Raw genomic sequence first — 19961 nt, forward strand, 5'->3', positions numbered from 1 at the left:
TTTAGGCTAGCTTGACTGTTTGAGGAACTATAGCATTAATTAGTCACTGACAGGTGATTACCTGCCATGCTGGCCTTGGCTAAATATGGCAAACAGTACCTGTTGGGATGGTTGGGGGGGAAGAGTCTTTGGTGTGAGCTGTACAGCCTGGCTTCCTTCCCCCGTTCCTTTGTGATACTGAGAAGCATGACTTGGCATACTTGTCTGCTGTGCCAGGTAACAATGATGTAAGCTTACAACTTTCACCTGGATAAGAAATCTTGTATTGTCATCTGTGTCCTATACGTATATTCTGTCATAACTACTTCACATTTGTGTGTGCGCGTATATCTTTCAGAGTAGGTAAAATGCTGCATGCCTTACTCATTGGTAGAAAATCTTAACTCCTGAAACACACTTCTATTTTGGTCTCTTGATTTCTTTTTTTAAATGCTCAGTGATATTTTATGCTAAAAATAATTGAATAAATGATCAAGTTAAAAGTAGTTACTTAAACTTGCCTCGGAAGCACTGATGGTTAACTTTAACATAATTCATGATTTTTCCACTGTCCAGCCTCCCTTTAGGGTGCAACCCTGCAAGGAACCAATCAGCCTTTAATGCAACAAGGGGTGTGGATACCTCTGACAGATAGGAGAGGGGATAAGGACATTTTTCAACAGTTCTTCTTACATGTGTGCTGCTTTGTCTTGTAACATAAGGACACTTTTCAACAGTTCTTACATGTGTGCTGCTTTGTCTTGTAATAGTATGTTAGAAACATACTACATGGACTGTATATAGGGGTAAGAGCTGTTTGCATATGTGGAAAAAAGAATAGGCAATAGTCATACTCTCATGCATTGGATGGCTTCAAGTTTAAGGTACATGTCGTCTTGGAAGGTATTTACTTACTTTTAAGCTGATGCAAGTTGCTGAGATTGCATAATTTTAAAAAGTTTAGTATACAGAAGGTTCTGTCTCAAGTTGTCATTACCTAGAGAGTGATCTGCTGTTGATTGTGTGCTAATACTAACAAGGGAGGTTCTGGAAATGAAGAAAGAGGCGAATGAAGTGAAGGGTGGGGTTAGAGGCCCATAAAGGTTTTTCAGACAATCCCTCTCTTTTGTATTAATTGATGTGTCATATTTGCTTGCAAAGGAGTTCTTCCTCTAAGAGGAGAGATTCTTTTCAGACTGAATGTTTTTGGTGCTCAAAATGCTGAAATGGAGTAGTTATTGATAATAAAACTTTCTTTATGACCACCTGATGCGCCCCTGGTGAATAGTTGGAAGAGGGTGAGAGCTGAGCTCCAGAGAATGCTACAGCTTGTGTGGTCAAACCACAGCTCCTCGGCACTCTCAATGCTAGTGGAGCAGTAAGATTTTCAGCAAGGGTCGGAATTAGGTTTTAATGTGTCAGTTGATCAGCCCCTCACTTGCTGGAAGGTCACCTTGGCACTTAAACCAATCTTAGGATCAGTCTGTAGATGAGTAAATGAGAGCACATATATGATGTAGACCACTTGCAATTGTACCTGTAGCAGAAGAGAAGCAAGCACAGGGTTCCATGTTTCTGATCTGGTATATGTTAACAGAGCGAGCTGTCTCTACTTGTGACTTTTAAAATGTGTAATTTGCTTGTTTGAGAAATTTGCCTTCTATTACCAAGTAGTTCAAGGAATAGTGAAGTTGATTACAATTGTCCCACATACGAGGCATAATGACGTCCTTAAGATGAAGTGTTTCCTTTTGTAGTCTACTCAAATGTGAGAACGCATTGTTTACTGTAGCATTGCTACCTCCTTGAATCAAAGACGTCTCGAATCTTTGGGTTGTTCTTTAGATATTTTATCTAAACAGAGGCATCTTCACACTCTTCCATTAATTTAAGCAAAAAATGTTGTATTTATATTAGCAGATATATTATTGAAATTAATTCTCTTTGGTTTTGCTTGTTTCATTTCAGCTTAATCCTGTTCAGCCTTTTCAAAGATTTAGAATGCCTCCCCTGTAGTATATGCAAGACTGCATATGTGCCTCTTACACAGTGATGCTTTTACAGTTTTTGAGGGTCAGGAGCCTACTGCAGAATCAGCTACTGTAGGCTGTCTGACCCACTGCTTTTTGCTGCTCTGCAATTGCTCATTTGTCTCCACAGCAGTTCAACTGAGGTATCGTTGAGGAACCTTTAACTAAATTGACAGTGAACGCAGTTGAAGTGAGGGTTACTATTCTCTGTTCTTACTTGCTTTTAGTTTCTCTTGCTGCATATTTAAACCTTGCTGCTGTTGGGAACTGTTCGTGGAGCTGGTGGGCCCCTGTCCTGACCCACTAAGGCAGTGCTGCTGCCCAGTTCTGTCTCCCCCAGCCTCTCTGCTGCCCTGTAGTAAAATGGCAGAACTGCATTGGTCTATCTGAAAGAATCTGCCTATTTCATTTGCAAGTTGTGCCAGCCAGTGTGCTCCAGAACTATCAGAAAGACAGTGAAATAAATAAAGGCTGCTGCTATAGTATTTTCTCTGGAAACTTTTACATTCGTGTGTTCTGAAGTCATTGGGACTGTGCAATTAGGGCAAACAGGATTTAGTTTTTTAGATATGTTTGTAAACTCTTGCATATTTTCCAAGTTTACTTAACTGCACTAAACCCTATAAATATTTGCATGTTCTAAAGAATAAATTTAATAGCACCTTAGCTGAAGTAGTTTGGTTTTAGCAGCTAGGCTAATTACGGGCTTATTTAATCTATGGGTAGTATCTGATATCTAACAAAGAAGATGGTTGTAACGGTTGTGGCAGGAAAAATGCAGGATCAAGATGGTATAAATAGTTGTTATTGGGTGATTAATGTGTTTTAAGTTTAGTCTTTTTAAATAACCTTCTTAATCTCTATCATGTATCTTCTCATGTATACTGAGATTGCATATTCCCGATCTGTGCTATCTGTAAGAGTCGGGGCTTTGCTAGAAGAAGAAAAAACCTTGGCTCCCAGTGCTGTGAAAGAATATTCCAATAAGAGGAAATGTCTGAACTGCAAATGGGAACACAGTTGAACCTGTAAACGCAGAATACTAACTTGCACTTGTATTTTCTCATGGCTTGGGTGCAGCACTTGGCATTCTGTCCTGTCACTTAGGATGTCAGGCTATAGTCATGTGTTTGTGTGTTAAGCAATGCACAACTTTGGGGGGGGAGGGGGAGGCATGGACTGGTGTCTTCAGTTGCAATGATACCAAACTAACATTTCTGGAGTCCACTTAAAAGAAAAGCTATTCTTGCTGTGGATCAGAAGTAGACATTGAGTCATAAGGATCTGTTTGCATTTGTGTAGCTCTTGTAACTAATCAGAGCTATGCCCTCGCAAGAGGTCTAGCTGCTGGAGCACTCACGGGTGCTGTGTGAACAATCTTCAGGCAAATGCCACTTTTCCTTTTGACATTTCAACAGTCTGAGGAATGCAGTGGGTGTCGGTGGGGAGTAATCCAACTGGCACAGCACTGTATCAGAACACGATTCAAAGGCTGCTTGTGTAAGTAATCAGGCACTTGTGTGTTATGAAATGTAGTGAATTATAACATCTGTAAATATTTCTGCAATATTTCTTGTAAATAGTGTTTTGTTAAGCTTTGTTTAAATAGACTTAATGAATTGGAGGCTCCCATTCATCTCACAGAAATCAAAGCCATTGTAGGAATGTGCCTCTTATTGTCAATAAAAGTATATTAAGACCTCATTTTGGAGTGGTGATACTGAATTTAGGGATTGCAGGCAGTTCTTATGAATGTTGCATGTAGGCAAGTTTGCCCCATTGTTTTGGGGCAAGATTTGTGTTTTCTAGTTCAGATTTCTGGCAAGTCTGCCTGTTATTACTATATTTTTGCCCAGTGTTCACTGCAGCCTTGGGTTGTACTGACTGGCACTGTAAACAGGCTGGCACCTGACAAGCTTTCAGGAATTTTCCCTGTTCTTTTGAAGCAGCTAAAATGGAGTAGATATTTGGTAGAACAAGTAAAGAGAAATTTGGACTTTTCTTGCAGTGGCTAAGAGGGGCCAAAGAGGTTTGTAATGACCATAGAGTATAGGCCCTGCAGTAGTGATGCCCTGCGTACTTGGGTCACAGTATTTCAGTGTAGGTTAGTACCAGACATTACAGCATGCAGCAGGTTTGCAAGAGGAAGCTTCTTATGAGGAAATAAACTTGTAATGGGCTCTGTGCAAAAAAAATTATGCAGAATGAGCTCTGTATGGTTTGATTTTGCGTGTCATGTTTATCGATTGAGACTCAGTTACAAAATGGTTAGTGCATCCGGAAGTGAGTTTGTCTGGACTTGATCTAAACATTTCCTAATGCTTTTTTCATTTTTGCACATAGTCACATCACCATCCCTCTGTGAGCTGTAACTGTGCTAGTTTCATGTGTTATTTAGCACGCCATGACTGTTCTTCACTACTAGATAAAGTATTGCCAACCCTATACCTAGAACACATTTACGATCTCAATTTTTTAAATAAGGCCTAGAAAGCATATACTGTTTGCCTGTTTTTGATGTATGTATTGATCTTTAGCTTAAACTTCATCAGTGAAGTTTAGAAACGTACTTTTTAAATGACAGCTTATATAACAATTTTAGTAATTAATTCTAGGACATGGGGCTTTTAGGAATGTCAAGTATTGCAAGACATGGGAATAAACTGCAAGAACTGGCAGTGCTGCTTATAGCACATGTCACAGATTTGGATCCTTATTGCAGCTTGTAGTAGTTAGTGCTTGAAGGCATTGCCAGACCTCACATGATGGCCTCTCAGCATCAGTCCTAGACCTCAGTTGTTGCTGAGGTTTGGTTAAGAGTGGGATGGTAATAAGTTGCCTTAGCAGCTGAGGGTAGGGACTTAAAAGAATAATGACAAATACGAATTGACCCGGCGCTGACTTAAGGCTGTAGTAGAGTGTACTACTGCATACTTGACAGGCTGGCTGACTGGAACTGTTATGGTGATTTGGGTCTAAGTATCTGTCATTGAAAGATCATTTTTGGGATGTTTAATTGTTTGAGTTTTGAAATTAGTCTGGGGTATTTGGATTGTCAGAGTGGCTACCTACCAGTCTTGGGTGGTCTTTGGTATGTTTGTCATTGGGTGGTGTGGTGGAAGTTGCAGACATGGTAACTGGAATTTTTCCATCTGTCAGTAGAAGTGGTTAAAATATAAAAGTGGAAGTGGCTATTGGTCTTTAACAAGATGTCTTTCCTAAATTAATATAATAATAAAAAATTGAAGGTGTCATAAGGTAGCAGAGAATCTGCTCTTCTATCAAAATTCTTCTTTCCCTGTGGATTCTTGGGTGTTTGCTAACAGGTGATCTTGTGCCAAAGCTGTAGTATGACTTGTTTTAAGAGGGCAGGTCATGAGAAATTGTCTGACTTTGATATCTATGTATATATACATGTCTAAAAAAAAAAACCCAAAAAACCCAACAAGTCAGTTTGCTGCATTTGGTTGGAATGATATATCACAAGCAGCCTTGGTATTGCCTTATCAGTGGCATAAATGCAATTGCATGGAACTAAAATGCTACACTTAGCATTCTTGTTATGGATACAGCGTGTATTGACAAAACCGTGCCTTTTGCTTTGGTATGCTTTAGTTCCACCTAGAAGTGGAAATGTTGCAACAGGAGCACAGCTATGTTGGTCACACATCCCATATTGCATTCCTTTGATGAATGTTTCGGAGAACGTCTTGAAAACCAATGAATTTTCAGTGTTCATTTCCCTTCACTGAAATAGCTTTTCTCCATCAGTAGCGGCTCCTTTCTTTAAAATATTTTTTCATCAGCAAAGTTCTAACTTATGGAACAAGAACTAAAATTGGACAAACATAACTCTTGTCTAACTGGTTCTTTAACTCATCTGGGGTGAATAGACAGGCAGGCACTTAAGCAGAATGAGACATTAACGCTGGAGTGGAACAGGAATGTCTTCCCGTACAGGCAGACCAGAAACATGCATCAGAAAACTACGAAATTGTCGTCCTGTATTGTTTTCATTCTGCCCTGGCTTGTTAGGACTCTTGAGTCCTTGATGAATGGGTAGATGTTGTATGACTGAAATTTGCAGTTGAGTTTGTATTTTGGAATTTAACCTGCTTTAGACCATCATTGAAATGAATAATCTAACTTTCATCTGTAGAGGCTTACGAAGCAGAGCTGATAACTTTGTAGAGAAATGACTTGCACTGATAATCCATTTCCTCCCCTGAGTTTCTTCTGAAAGTTTTATAATCTCCATATTGAAAATGATAGACTTTTTGGCCAAGCTAAGAATGCTTTTCTAAATCCTGGATTAGCCAGCAACCCAGCAGTTAGTGTGCTTCTCTGGTAGTAGGCAGTTCAATTTGTTGCGTTGGGGTTTTTTTTGTTTTGGTGGGGTTTTTTGGTTGGGGGGGTGGGTGGGGTGTTGGGGTGGGTTTTTTGTTTGTTTGTTTTTCTGGTCTGTTGCTTGAATCTTAGTCCTGAATGGGAGTGAGTGCCCTGATTGAGACTAACCTCTTTCCCTTCTGATCAATTTTTGAGTCTTAGTAAGCAAATTGAGTGAAGGATAGACTTGAGTCTCAATTTCCAGCCTCATGCATGGCCTCTGCTCAACTGCTGACTCTTAGGAGTTGGCAAGGAGGTTTAGCTACAGAAAATAGGGGGAGAGAGGGTTTTCTCGTTTCTGTGATCTGCGCTCTTATTCTTCTGTTCTCGAGCTGCTGCAAATAGGGCTGCTTCTCAATAGTGAATTAGAAGTATTCTGTTTACTTCTCTATTAAAGATGGCTCTAAGTCTGGATAGTGGAAATGGTCTAGGAGGTGAGGTAAGTGTAAATATTTTGTAGTCTTCTGATTAAAAAAAGAAATAAAAATTTGCAAGTTTCTTGGTATGCAGTTTATCTTCATATGTTAGGTCTGTATCAGAATAGACAGAGGTAAACTGTGTTAAATAAGGTGGTTTGATCCAGAGTGGCTCATTCACTAGCTAAAATGAATTGTATTTTTTTCTTTTCTTCAGGAGTTGTAGAAGGTGACTTAGCTGCTGTTGAAGCTTACAAGTCATCAGGAGGAGATATTGCCCGCCAGCTTACTGCAGATGAAGTACGCCTGCTAAATCGCCCTTCTGCTTTTGACGTTGGGTACACGCTTGTACATCTGGCAATACGCTTTCAGAGACAAGATATGCTAGCAATTTTGCTTACAGAGGTGAGTTACTTTGGCCCTTGTGTAGATTGAATAGGAACCTTATGTAACTGTACCATTGTTTGCAGCCAGTGACATGTAACTTTATTTGCTGGAAGATAGGGGCTAATATTATTAGAATACATGAATTGCTGCTTTGTGCCTTTGTTGATGTTTGTACTTAAGAAACGAGTTTACTTTAAGACTGTATGTATGTGGTGGTTTTGAGGATGTTCAGTTTTCTCCTTAATGAGCAGTCTTGGCACACATTCTGACCTTACTGGCGGTGGAAGTGAGCTATTGTGAAGCTTCCTGTGCTTTGGGTGGGGGAGAGGAAATGCCCTGAAAGCAAAACACTGAGATCAATGACAGCGTAGTTTTTTCTGAGTTTTGTTAATGAGTACGTCTTACCTGGTCTTTATTCCCTGGTTTTCTTGGGAGCTTCTCTTCTAGAGAAGGACAAATTTCTTTATTTGCAAAATTGCTGCATTTTTTCCACTCTTAGCCCATTTTATAGACTGGTTGGTTCTCTGTGGTCTCCTTGCTCTTGCGTGTTCCATTTCCTTGTATATTTTTGGACGGTCCACCTCATTTCTGGTGATCTTTGCCACCCTCCTCCATCTTTGCCACCCTCCTCGGCCCATAAGTAATTCTGTTATCTTTTTTTTGTCTGTGTTCTTCATCTCAGACTTCTGGTTCCTCACCTGATCAGAGCCAAATTTTTATTCTGCCTCCTTCCTTCTTTTGATGCTTAATGCAATTCTGAAAGCCTGTGTTCCTGAGAAAAGTAGCATGCCTGAGAAGTGTGTAAGGATGATGGAATGCGTAGGGCTGAGTAATTAAAAAGAGTAGAAGAAGCAAGACAAATATAGCTAAAACCTTGAGAAGAGTATATGTATTTATATATGGCTAATATCAGTAGTTTTGTGCTGCTTACATAGCTATCTGGGTGGATGGAGTTACACGTTTAAAAACAAGTTAATTTGCTGAAATACTGTCTTACAGTTTTTTCTGTTTGGTTTTGTTTCAGTGTCTAGGAATACGTACTCAACATACCATTTGTGAAAATGCTTAGTAGTGTTTGAGCCACAGTGATGCTTTCCTTTGCTAGGATATTAACTAGTGAAAACGTGTGTTCTAAAGTTTCGTGTTGTTTTTTTTTTAATATATCCAGTGTCATCCCAGTGTTACTTGCTCTGTATCATTGAACGAGTTCCTGCTGCCAGTGATGATTAGAATCTGGAGAAATATAAATATCTTAGCTTAATAGTGTTTGGGAAGATTCTTTGTAGGAAACTGTCTTGTGCTGTGGTAATGAAGTTCTTTGTTAAATGTAGGCTAGGCTTATGCATAAGATTTGAGGTATATTTCCTATTGTTATCTAGCTCTTGTCTATTTTTTATTTGCTTTCCTTTTCCTGCTGGAATTGGTCACCTGTTAATTCACTTCTTTGATTTAAAGTGGTTTTTAACCAGCTTTATGTTATCAACTATGTGACAAATGAAACATGAATTCATTGAGAGTCACTGAACATTTAATCTTTCAGGGTACCAATGTTTATACTTCTGTTGTATTACTTATTAACAAATTACTGTCCGCTGGTGGTTATCACTCCTAAGTCTTCATATTTAACTAGAAATAATGATGAGTGCAGTAACCGTGTTATGTTACAGGTGTCACAACATGCAGCGAAGTGCATTCCTGCCATGGTATGTCCAGAGGTCACAGAACAAATTCGTCGTGAAATTGCTGCATCTCTTCATCAACGAAAGGGAGACTTTGCTTGCTATTTTCTGACTGACCTTGTAACGTTTACGTTACCTGCAGGTAGTTACAAAATTATTCTTACTGATGGAAGACTTTTTTTGTCACCTAGTTGAGAATTGCTTGTTTTGGATGTATACTTTGACTTTCTGATGGTGGTCGTGTGTGTGTGTGTGTATAAGTCTTATTTATTAAGTTTTAATAGCTTAGGTCAGATCTAGTAATTGAATTTGCTTATTAATATTCAGTTTTTTCACACTTCAACCCATATGTTGTTCTTGTGAAGTGAACATCTGTTGTCCTCTTTAGACATGAGGAAATTGAAGAAAAGTGGTGTATTCTACGGAAAGGCAGTGTTTAAAGTTAAGATTGGAGCCCAGAAGTTTCTGGGCTCTAATATGACTTTTCACATAGCTATGTTAGCTTTTGGTTCTTTCCATTAAGGCCCAGAGCTATTCTTTGCATTTGTATCTGGTTATAGCAATAGCACTTTCTGAATACTTTTGAGGTACTCCACGATCAAGAGAACGTTTGTCTATTAACAAAAAGCTATTAGAAGATTTTAATCTTCAGTAGCTGTTTCCCTTACTAGAAGTGCTACCAGAAGTAAGAAAATGTTTAGATGGAAACTGTACTAATCAGCAGATCCATTTGTCTTTTTTATAAAGCAGTAGCATTGTAAGAGTTGTATTTGGAACCTCTTTGGTTGAGTGTTACCTCATCTCCTCCTCTTCAAAAAGTCTGGATAATATTTACCACTTGTCTATAACTATCTGTTTGAGGTGCTGTGTTCAGTCTTATTCTGTGGGTCACGTATGAGAGGCAGGCGGTGTGGGTGTACGAAGTGTCTAGAGACTAACACTTCATTGCCATTTGGGGGAGAGAAGGGAAAGAGGGGCAACAGAATGGTTTTGTAACACATGAGAAATGTTGCTCTCACCAGAACTGAGGAATTTGTTCAGTATTTTCAAGAGACACGTCTTAAACCACTGTGCGGCTTTTTGACACATGTAATAGCCATTAAATAATTAAGGAATAAGAATGTTCAAAAGCTTCTGTACATCAAGACTGTCAGTGTATTTCCACTTCCATCACACTTAGTCAACTGAACATCTTTTGTAGTCAACAGTTAGCAGTTGGTCTCAAGACAGCATTTCCAAGGATAGCGGTATAAATCACACAATCGTATTCAGTTATTACCTATATGATATAGTTTAGGAACCAGTCTCCACTCAATCTTTCAAACAAATGGATAGGATCCTCCTGAAGAGCCAATGCAGAGACATTAGAGTGCAAAACTTTTTTAAATTGATTGCTGGCCACTGTAAGCCAGTTTTAGTTTAAAAAGAACAATCATACAAAAAAAAAAAGACCACCCCACAACACCCTGCCTGCACCAAACAATAGTATGCTTCAGTAGCAACGCATGTGCCTAAATGTGGACTTCACTTTTAGAAGCCCTCGGGTGTTGGACATCTGAGCAGGACTGGCAGATCTGACACCAGAATTAAGAGAGATATTCTTGCCCTTGAAATACTGCTTAGAGCCCAGTCATTATCCCCTAGACTGCCTGAAGGGATACTAGATGTTTCTGTTGAACTATTTGATTTACTCCCTTATTTAAGTTACAGAATTGTGCTGAAGCTAGCAAAGTTTCTCTAGTTGCTGATCTGCCTAGCAACCCTTTACTACTTATGCTGTATTGAAATGCAGGCCATGAGCAAATCTTTTAAGGTGTAGCAAATGTTTGAGTTTTAGAACGTGTGTTTATTGTTTTATGTGATACAGGAGTCACAAGAGTTTTGCCCATTACACAATTTTCTTCCTTTTTTTTTTTTTAATAACAGTAGATCCACAGTTGCAGATCCTGTCTGTAAAGCTCTTGAAACAGTTGTCAGTAGTGGCATTTTCCGTGTCCTAGCTCAATAGTTTTCCCGTTTCTTGTTTTCTAACCTGCAAACCATGGCCTGCAGACCATTGGGGTTCTCTGAACTATTTTGTGGAAGTCTGCATGAAATGAGTAAGAAAGTGGGTGTTCTGTACTAGAACAAGTCTCTTGGCAAACTGTACCTGTCCATTGGGGCAGACCGGGGAGGGGAAGTCATTCAGATGGGTGGAAAACTACAGTTTAGGATTGATGCTGTCCTAAATATAGTAGGGTTGAAAATACTCTTTTTTTTTTATTTTTTCCACCTCAAAGTGGTTCTCTACTTCACTTTCTCCTTCAGAGAAATCCATTCTTACCCTACGTGTGCTGTGACGATCCTTTCTGCATAAAAGGTATGACAGTCAGTCTGAGATACGTATCTACTTCAGTGTGCTCTATGAAGCCTATGGTCACAAATGGCAGATCTGAAAATAATAGCTTTTCGGAGGAGACATTAGGGATGATAGGGCAAAAGCTGTTGCCGAAGTTCTCCTGAGCATCAGCTGGTAATGTGTCTCTTTTTACAGTAACGTTAAGTTACTTTTGTATTTGCTTTCTGTTTTTCCAGATATTGAAGACTTACCACCCACAGTCCAAGAAAAGTTATTTGACGAAGTACTTGATAGAGATGTTCAGAAAGGTAAATGAATCATAGAATAGTTTGGGTTGGAAGGGACCTCTAAAGGTCATCTAGTGCAACCCCCCTGCCGTGGGCAGGGACATCTTCAACTAGATCAGGTTGCTCAGAGCTCTGTCCAACCTGTCTTCCTTATATCTAGTCTGAATCTACCCCCCTTTAGTTTAAAGCCATTCCCCCTTGTCCTGTCGCTACAGGCCTTACCAAAAAGTCTGTCCCTCAGTGCTCTGAGAATGGCTAGAATCTCTCCTTGCTTTTCATTAGAGAATATTTCTGTTATTTAAAAAAAAAAAAAAGTGCGTGTGTTTATATATGTGGCTTTGTTGCCTGAATTTGTTTTAAATACAGATTTGATACTTTCAAGGTATTCTTCACTCTGGAATTATTTTAACATTTACAGTCTATTTATGAGGCAGAGAGAGAATGGAGTCTGTAGAAATTACGTTTGTAATGTATATTTGAATTTTAAAGATTTTTAAAGCTTTACAGTTTTAAGTCACAAGCTCTTTAAAGAAAACTGAACAAATCTTTCCACTTCAGTAATAGTCCTCAAAGAAATGATGTGATGCTTTGTTTAAGGCTATGGTTTGTTTTGGTTTGTTTTTTTCTTCTTTTCTTGACAGCGTTTTGCCCAAGGAATGCCTTTAGCCATCGTAGTTCACTTTATTTTTGTTGTATGAAGGAAAACTTAGTTTTATTCATGTAAATGGGTAAATTGTTGAGATTATGCCATTACCGTGCTGTTCAGATTCTCTGAGACTTCAAATGAATATAGGTTTTAAAGGAGGTTATTGTTATGTTGCAGAGCTAGAAGAGGAATCTCCCATTATTAACTGGTCATTGGAACTGGGTACGCGCTTGGACAGCAGATTATACGCACTTTGGAATCGGACTGCAGGGGACTGCCTGCTTGATTCAGTACTACAAGCCACTTGGGGCATTTATGACAAGGATTCAGTGCTGCGGAAAGCTCTTCATGACAGTTTACATGACTGCTCACATTGGTAAGTTAGTTTTTATGTCAACTTTAAAGATAGCTTTCCGTGTAGCGTAGTAGTTGATAGTAATATTGTATTAAAAAGAAACAAAACCACCACTCCCCAATTTACTGTGGATTGTGTGCCTCAAAGATGTTGAGTCACAGCGTGATTCACCTAGTAATCTAGATCTAGCGTATTTTAAATGCCAGCACTGGAAACTTGGACATTCTGAACTCGGTGACGGTATGTGATATTCAGCAAATAGCATTTAAAACGGAGTAAAATATTTTATGCTGTGTGCTTGTCAAGAGTGCGCTAACCACAGTGAAGACTGGAATTTACTTGCAATGTAAATCATGCACATGCCATGCCTTGCTGCTGTTGGTAGAAGCTTTGCAGAAGATCGTTGATAGAAGGTAGCCTTTTATTCCTGTATAAACTTTTCAGTATTTTCATTCCATCTGCTTAGTTACAGCTTTATTCGGTATTGCTCTTTTTGTTCCTGTTCTGTCTGCTAAAGTAATGGCAGTAAAGCAGAGTGTTGACATTTAACTAATGCTGTCATTTGGCCATAGAATTAATTTATCATTCTATAAAACAACTTTTGTTGTTTTACACTGGCAACTTTCTTTAGTCTGATACTGTGGTTTGCCTCTGCTAGCGGAAGAATGCTTACAGTTGGACGCCCAGCGGTGTCCACCAGCTCTCAAGTGTGTAATGGGACTAAGGGAAGAGATTGATAAAGACTAATAATGTAAGACACAGGTGATTAGATTTATGATTTTCTTGTAGTCAAGAGAAACACCATCAGCAGGCATAGTAGCGAAAGAGCCTGTCCCCTTGCTCCATGTGCTGTACAGGAAGTCAACAACAGAGGTTAATTTTAGGGGTACCTATAAGTAGCGTTTGTGATTACTGTCCCCAACTGCCTGCTGTTTGGAGAAAACTCCTGAAATTAGCATCCAGAGCTGGATTCCATAAAGTGGTGCTTCAGTAACAATTCTCCTGAGAACCTGTCTCCAAACGGATCTGTCACTATTGAGTTGTTTATAATGGAGCGTGCATCTCGACCATGCAGGAATGTCCCTGGCATCACAAGCGGTTTTCCTGAGGCCAGAACAGAAATTTATGATAGATCAGGTTTTGTTCTTAATGGTATCCAAAAACAAGCATGGTATCCAAAACCAAGCATGGTATCCAAAAACATGCTGCAAACTATTGAGGTTTAAACCAATCTTTCAAAAATGTTAGTGTTAACTGCTGTTGACTCTGTTGTATCTAATGTAACACTCATTATTTAGAGTGTATTGAATCTGGTTAAGCTTTTTAGTTCATGTTCTAGACAATTTGCATTTTACTCTGAATTTACTTAATCTTTATCCTTATTGGAAGCACTCTTTTTTTTTTTTTAACTGATTCATGTGTTCCTTTATAGTTGTTTGAATACAGTTGCCTACCTTCAGTCTGGATAATCTTATTTGCTATTTTGTCATCGGAAAAATTAAGTTCTGTCATAAATTGATCATCCTGTACATCCTATACTTGCTGTATAGATTCTGTGTTGGCCAAGATACATTTAATTTTGTGGGATAGGATATGTAGCAGATAGGAAGTGACATTGTCGTCATTGGCTTTAATGATAGTTGCTGAAGGAATAGGCTCTTAAATGCAATCACTAGTCTCAACAACATTATGCTTAAACTTTTGTTTAGTCCAGTTGTTCTTCAAAGCCTTCACAAAGACACTTAAAAAAGGGTATTTTTACAGTCAGACACAGAACACTCATGTAACTAATTTGGCCTCATTTTGTTATCTTTGTTTAGATGCTGAACAAAGAAGAATCTATTTACTAGAGACAGTCTAGTGTCTGGTACTCAGAAAAAGCTCAATAGTGAAGTTCCCAGAGGCTCTGGCCTGTGGAGTCTTTTCCACTCACCTTTTAAATGATTACAATTTTTGAGTTTACTGATTTGTCCCTTTTTGTATTCCACCGTTAGCTTTCAATGGAGAACGGGCATATGCCCTAAGTTGGCTCTCAGAATTTTATTTTTTTTTTATGAATGTGTTCAGTTCTCTTGTGTTAAACTGAGAAGTTTGTTTTAAATGAGATAAAAATCTTAAGCCTTGACTTCTGTCTATAAGGCTACCTCCTGTGAACATCTACAGATAACTGTGTCTACGGCTGACTAACTCAAAGAAGAAACTTCTTTAGGAAGACACTTCCACAGTAGAGCTTTTGTGGGGTAGGGTTTTTTGGGGTTTTTTTTTGTTGTTTTTTTAGCAGAATCTGATTAAACTTCTTTCAGGAGACCTAGTAATTAATTCATTTAGCACAAGGTGTTTGGTTAGACATTTCTGGAGAAAAACAGACAAAATATCTATCAGCTGCAAAGATGGAAGCAGTTGATGTATTTGGATAAAAACTGGAATGTAGATAGATCTGGAAGATTCCCGGTAGACGTATTACTGTGAGTAAGCACACAGACCTATCAAAATGTCTTACTAATAGGTCTTTTAAGCCATGCAAAGGTTTTAGCTGTACTTGGGAAAGCCAGCCTGGTTGGTGACAGCTGTCATAGACACCAAGATTTTAGGATGATTACATCTTACTGAAAGCATAGGAAAGGTTTCTTCCACACACACTCACTGTCTGTTAATTTTCTCAGATTTTAATTAAATGAGTTCATGTCAATGACTCTTTTAATAAGCTGAACTTCAGAATGGTTTCTTTGTATTCACAGTAAAGGCCATTGTTTAAAAGTTGGCTTAGCACTCTTCACTAAACCCGTGTTCCTAATGTGAAGTTGTGGCCTTTCCATAGTGCGGTGACTGGACTGAGTTCAAAATTTTAAAAAGCCAGCATCTGCTTTTTAATGTGTAGGTCATTTTTCTTTGTAATTGATTAAGAAAGATAAAACATTGGGACTAAACTAGCATACAAAAATGCTAATTTTAATTTAAACAGAAAAACAGAAATCTTGTGACTTTAAAACTTTCAGTGTAAATCGGATTAGTCCCACTTTCTGTATTTGATTCTTATCCACGCTGCTTTATAACTATTCCATATAATGTGAAATTACCATACTCTTTGCTCCAAAAGGTGATATAAAACAGATTCTGCCTCTTAACCGTGGTCTATTTGAAGTTGATACGCAAGTACTTTGGAGTTAATTGGCTCATGATGTGGTCAACAATAGAGAATACCTGTGTTATTTGTATGACAAGAATGAGCAGCTCCTCTTATGTGACATGGAACATCTTGGTTTTGTTCCCTGTACATCAACACTTAAATAAGCCTAAATAAGGCTTCAAAAAAACCCTATTACAGCAAGTATGAAACTAGCCAGGAGCCTGTTAGGAACTTGCATCTATTACAGCATGTTTGCTGTAAGCATTGCAATCCCAAGTGATTTCTTAAATGAGATTAGCAAATGGAGTCTCCTGAAGATTAAAAAACAAAACAAAACACGGTTTTATTGATGTATGCTCTCTTTCGTCGTCTTCTATTATTACATTACAAGGGTTGAATTTTGCTATCAGGTGTAAGATGGTTGAGTAAATATTTTTCTTTACCACTCTTTCTCTCTCTCCCTAACATTTTAGGTTCTATACACGCTGGAAAGAGTGGGAATCGTGGTATTCCCAAAGCTTTGGTTTACATTTCTCATTGCGAGAGGAACAGTGGCAGGAAGATTGGGCATTCATACTCTCTCTTGCGAGCCAGGTAAGAAAGCTTCTTTATAAGGTGGCTGTTAGAAAGGACGTTTTAATCTTTCTGAAATGAAATTTCAAAAACTCAGTGTTCTTCAGGAATAAGAATTTTCATGTATAAAGGAAAACATTCCTCTCAAGTCAGCAATCTTAAAGTATTACTGGGTAGACTCTTCTTGCCAAGATGGAGAAGTTCATTTAAAATTCTAATTTTTGAGCTTACCATTAAGCAGTACAGTACAAAAAAGTCTGTTTCTTCTGGTGTCAGAGTGTAGTCTGTAGAATTAACTAATATGCAATCGTCTATTTAATGTCCTGCTTCCTAGCTCCTGCAATACTTACCTCCTAGAACATACCTACAAATCTGTAAGCTTACACTACTAAAACTTCAGCAGGCTGATATTTTATAACTCCCCTCCAAAATGAGATTTACATTCCTATAAGCTTCCCAACTATAGGAGTATTTTTAAGTCCTCTTTTAAACCATAAACATGATTTTGGTGCTATTTTCTTGTGATTTGTTTTGGATGTGCTCTTTTCCTATCATCAGAAGGTATTTACCTTAACCTTTCCTCAGATGAGTGAATTATTTTTAGACTAAACATTATGTAGAGTTTCACTTCTAACTGGGGAATGAAATATGTTAGATTGAATCTGGGCAATAGGACAAAGAATGATTACTGGCAGATAAAGTTCTTGTGCAAGCTGAAATGTTTTTGCTTATTTCCAACTGATATGTAATAGTCTTGCAGTCTCACTTTTCCTGTCAAAGATAGATCACTCTTAAAAAGATTTTCTGTCTCAATTCGGAGACTATATTTCAAGTTTCAAAGTAGAGAATGATAAGTTCTGTTTCAAGTGTTGTCTGTCTTTGTGTTTGGTTCAGCCTGGAGCGAGTTTGGAGCAGACACACATTTTTGTACTTGCACATATTCTTAGAAGACCAATTATAGTTTATGGAGTAAAATATTATAAGAGTTTCCGAGGAGAAACGTTAGGATATACCCGCTTTCAAGGTAAGTCTTTAGTTTTTCAAATTTAGTTTTAAAAAAAGGTTCAGCTATAAATCATAAACATAAAGGAAATTGAAAGGAGAGTGACATTAAACTACTAGCTCAGAGGATGGAATTATGTTGTAGGTAAATTTTCATTAGCTATTAAAAAGAACAAAACAATCCCCTCAGAACTTGCAGTTTTTTATTGTATAGTAGGCATGCTGCTTGTGGCCACAGTAAAAATGTGTTTTGACCTCTATTCAACATGCCTTTAGTCTGTAATTTATGTAAAATATTCTGATTGTGAAAACTTATCAAAAGTTTTGTGGTTTGTACTGCTGTAAGACACAAGAGGTTTAATAAATGGCATTTGAAATTCCCTTTGCTTGTGGTACTAATGGCTGTAAAAGTTCATTTTAGGAATTAAACTGTATTTAGCGTTTCCTGAAGGAGGCTCATAAAGTTGGGGGTGAGGCAGGCAGAAGGTGTTTGCATTGGCATTGTTTCTCACCAGAGCACCAGTATCTGCTGGGTGCTCTTTCAGGACGAAGGGGCATGCCTTGGCACCCGGCATCACCAACGGAGGTGATTTGTGAAGCAGCCCTTTAGAGCAGTGAAAAGGAGTCACCCTTAAAGCAAGCAGCAAGGGTATACAAAGAAGGGTAGAGAAATTAAAGTAGCATGGAGAATGATAAAGTTGATCTTTTTTTTTTTTTTTTGTAGTTGATTAAAGTAAAAGAGGTAGCAACTTGAATGTATGTCGTAGAGGCTGAAAAGGAAGGAATTCTGTTCATAAATGCTCTACCAACAGTTATTATGTGAGGTATAAGATTAGATAACTTAGTTACAATTACAAAATATTGGTCGACTGATAATGTAAATCTTACTTTCTGTAAAAGTGAATTCCATGATATAGTTAAAAGGAAGTTTTTAAAATTTATCTGTGTTTCAGATACTTTACACCAAGTATGATGTAAATACCGACCTATTTCTCAAGTAGTACTTTAATTTTGCATTGCTTGATCAGGTTCTTTCTGACTGTTTCTCCTCCTAGTCTTCTGGGCAAACAGCCTAGCTGTCCTTAAGATAAATAGTAAGATGTTTAGCTGACTCAGTCCAGTTTTGCTTAGATGTATGTTTGTAGATTTCTAAAGATGTGTATTCTATTTTGCAGGCCAAATACGTGTTTGGGCGACTTTACTCTGTATTAGATGCTAACACTTCAATATTTGCCTGTCTACGGAATAAAAACGTAGGAGGGGACTGGGAGCATCTGTACATGCTCAGCGGTAAACAAAACCGTTGTGGAAAGAACTGATCAGGCACTGCAGCTGTGTTACAGGGTGTTGGGGCATTTCTTTTGCCCATGGTTCATCTTCCTTGCCTCAAGTATATCTGCTTGACTACTACCCTACAGTTGTTTTTATCAATATATCAATATTTATTTATGGCTTAGTCGAGGACTTCCTGAAACATCTCTTAATGTGATTTTTAAAAAAGTACACTAGCTTTGGAAGGTGGCAAACCTTATATAGAAGAACTCCAGGCTGTGGAGTTAATGTCAAACGTGTAACCTATTATAACTACTTAGAGTCTTCAGAAAATCTGAGAAGCTGTTTGGCTTGTAAGTTTGGGGCAGTGAAAAAACTTCTTTATGTGAGGAAATTAAATACTTTTTTGAAGAGTAAAAAAATTTGGTACTCTTTGTAGTTGCATGTTGTCTTTTATTTGAGATGATGAAAGGATAGACTGGGAAAGAACAGTTATTCGTGTGATACTGATCTGACGCTTCAGGTTTGTGTTGCTTTTAACTGAAAGGCTGAGTGGTTTGCAAAATGTTTTTATTTTATAGATTGGACATTGACAAGTGACAAGTGTTACGTGGCCTAAATGTGCTGACATTGTTTTCTTGCTCTGTGAACCAGAAGGTAACCGGGTGTCTGGGACAACCTTTTGCTAGACACGCGTTTCCAGGAATTTAGTCAGACAAATATTTATGACTTTGTGATTTGCTTGCCACAAGCCGCATCCGTCCATACATAGAAACATGCAACACTGAACAGGTGAACTTAGGAGTCCTGTGTCAGATTACCTGGAGTTACTTCTATCCTTGTCCAACCACATTTTTGTGGTTAATGTGTGCTAATTAAATGCTAGCAGCACAGCTGAAACCAAACAGCCATTGGACTCGGAGTAGTATGGGCTGCCAAGACAAGTCTCCTGTAAATGGTACAAGACTTGCTGTTCTGGGCCTGAGTGTGAGCTTTGCTTAGCATGTGCCCCTTTGGTGAAACTTTGAGGAGTGCTTGGGCTTCTCTGACTTGCTCTATAGCACCCTGCCTGTGTTTTAAGATCACATTCACCAAAAAAGAAAGAGGAAAGATTGTGGGTTATAACAGAGATGGGGAAATGAATTTTTTTAATGCTTACTTAATGTTATGGTTCAGTTCATAGCACCTTGGAAGGTACTGTAAACCCTCTGTCCATCCCCAAAATCTTCTCCATGATCAGAATTTTTTTCTCCAGGGATTCCTTGTTCCAGTTTGGCATCCTTGCTGTAACTGCTGTGAATCCCATAACTGACAGCCTCAGAATCATAGAATAGTTTGGGTTGGAAGTGACCTCTCAGGGTCGTGTAGCCCACCCCCCCTGCCGTGGGCAGGGACATCTTCAACAAGATCAGGTTGCTCAGAGCCCCATCCAACCTGACCGTGAATGTTTCCAGGGATGGGGCATCCACCACCTCTCTGGGTAA

At 38.5% G+C, this 19961-nt stretch overlaps 1 protein-coding gene across 2 annotated transcripts in view; it reads left to right on the forward strand.

Annotated features, from left to right (window-relative positions):
- Positions 1 to 19961, forward strand: part of ZRANB1 (zinc finger RANBP2-type containing 1) — a 46758-nt gene that overhangs the window by 19318 nt on the left and 7479 nt on the right. For both annotated transcript variants that reach the window (XM_009277950.2, XM_009277949.2), the window contains exons 4-9: positions 7029 to 7216; positions 8866 to 9019; positions 11452 to 11523; positions 12326 to 12524; positions 16104 to 16224; positions 17098 to 17227. In XM_009277950.2, coding sequence (XP_009276225.1) covers positions 7029 to 7216; positions 8866 to 9019; positions 11452 to 11523; positions 12326 to 12524; positions 16104 to 16224; positions 17098 to 17227 — 864 coding nt within the window. The remainder of the gene's footprint in view (positions 1 to 7028; positions 7217 to 8865; positions 9020 to 11451; positions 11524 to 12325; positions 12525 to 16103; positions 16225 to 17097; positions 17228 to 19961) is intronic.

Source organism: Aptenodytes forsteri, unplaced genomic scaffold (genome assembly GCF_000699145.1).
Source record: "Aptenodytes forsteri isolate BGI_AS27 unplaced genomic scaffold, ASM69914v1 Scaffold15, whole genome shotgun sequence".
NCBI classification, from domain to species: Eukaryota; Metazoa; Chordata; class Aves; order Sphenisciformes; family Spheniscidae; genus Aptenodytes; species Aptenodytes forsteri.